The 1693-nt window shown below is 43.2% G+C and overlaps 1 protein-coding gene across 1 annotated transcript in view; it reads right to left on the bottom strand.

Moving 5' to 3' along the window:
• Positions 1 to 1693, bottom strand: part of LOC101848003 — a gene marked incomplete at its 3' end in the record, with an annotated part of 26152 nt that overhangs the window by 2396 nt on the left and 22063 nt on the right. Inside the window, 1 exon segment of the mRNA XM_005110755.3 lies at positions 443 to 1165. Coding sequence (XP_005110812.3) covers positions 443 to 957 — 515 coding nt within the window.

Here is a 1693-nt window from a genome sequence, read left to right as displayed (position 1 = left end):
GGAGAGAGAGAGAGAGAGAGAGAGAAGAAATAGGACCCACCACTGGTGCCGGGCCCTTCACCCATCCGAGCAAACATAATAAGCAGACAAAATAAAACACAAAGTATTCCAACAACAACCCAAAACATCAATAAACAGACAAACAAACAAAACAAAAAATAACAAACAGATAGACAAACAGACAGATAGACAAACAGACAAACAAGCAGACAGACAGACAGATAGACAGACAGACAGACAGACAGACAGACAGACAGACAAACAAACAATTAGACAAAGAAACGGACAAAGAAACAGAAAGTAATCAAACAATAACCTAAAACGTATCAACAAACAAACAAACACACACACAAACAAACACACAAACAAACAAAAACAAAGAGACAAACAAATAGATAAACAAACAAATACACAAACAAACAAACATATCCGCGTAACTCACTTATAAGTCTTTCCCCCCGCCGCTCGACATTCCACCCGGTAGAAGTCGCGGTCGATCTTCGTCCCGTTCGCCACACCAGCCATCCGCTTCCCGTCCTTCACATTGAAGTCCCCGTCCCTCTCTATGGGCGTGAGGTCACACTCCATCTTCCCCACCTTCGCCTCAACCTCGGAGGACTTCACAAACTGACCCCTGCTCAGGCTCACCCACTCGGCGTCTCGGAAACAGTCCAGCTTCTTGTACTCCTTGTAGAACTTCATGATGGCCGGATCGTGTACGTTTAGCTGAGGGTGGACGCATTTTTGGTCAGTCACAGTTCTTTTCAGGACGCCGATCTCCGCGATACGATTCTGGTTTGTGACCATGGTGTCGGTCAGTGCCCTATGCGGGAAGGCAATGAGGCGCAGATAGCTGGTGAGAATGTAAACGACAGTGACCGCGATGCCCAGTTTTAGGAGTTTGATTATGTGTGATCGGATTCCTGGCCGTGAGTTGCGTAGGAGTAACGAGACCATGACGTCAGCGTGTTCCTGTGACGTCAGCGCTTTCCTGTGACGTCAACGCTTTCCTGTAAACGTCAGCGCTTTCCTGTTACGTCAGCGTTTTCCTGTTACGTCAGTGTTTTTCTGTTATGTCAGCGTCTTCCTGTGACGTCAGCCCTTTCCTGTGACGTCCTGCTGCCTTGTCGACGAGCCTCTCACCTGCTGTGTTTTCTCACCTGCCCTGAAAAATGAGAAAAAGATGAAATAGAATTAAAAAATGTTTTTTTAAAAACATGTCCTGGCTAGTGGACTTATTGGACAAAGTGTTTCTTTGCTTTTTTTGGTCATTTTGTTCTGTTTTTGTTTGCTTGTTTGTTTGTTTGCTTGCTTGCTTGCTTGTTTATTTGTTTATTCGTTTGTTTGTTTGTGTCTCTGTTATTTGGGGAAGGAGGTGTTTTGTTTTTAGTTTTCTGTTTAAAGGAGTAAAAATAAAAAGGTCATCTTCACAGTAATGGCCATTTCGTGTGGGGAAAAAAATATGACAGACGAACAGAAAAAACCCAAAGGAATAGCGAAAGGTAAGAGCTATCAGAAACAAATTAGTTTTGCTCTAGTGTCTGTTCAATAATGATAATGATAAATGTTTAAATGAATAATAAAAAGATACGCGGCTGTCATTCAGAACAAAAGGATTCGGTGTCTTGCTGTGTATGCTGGTCTTTATTTTAGTGTGCACAAGTCCAGAAAAAGCAGCTGCATTCACGCACAA

Source organism: Aplysia californica, unplaced genomic scaffold (assembly GCF_000002075.1).
Source record: "Aplysia californica isolate F4 #8 unplaced genomic scaffold, AplCal3.0 scaffold00940, whole genome shotgun sequence".
NCBI classification, from domain to species: domain Eukaryota; kingdom Metazoa; phylum Mollusca; class Gastropoda; order Aplysiida; family Aplysiidae; genus Aplysia; species Aplysia californica.
Note: the sequence above shows the minus strand (reverse complement) of the source record. Positions and strands in the feature narration are given on the sequence as shown.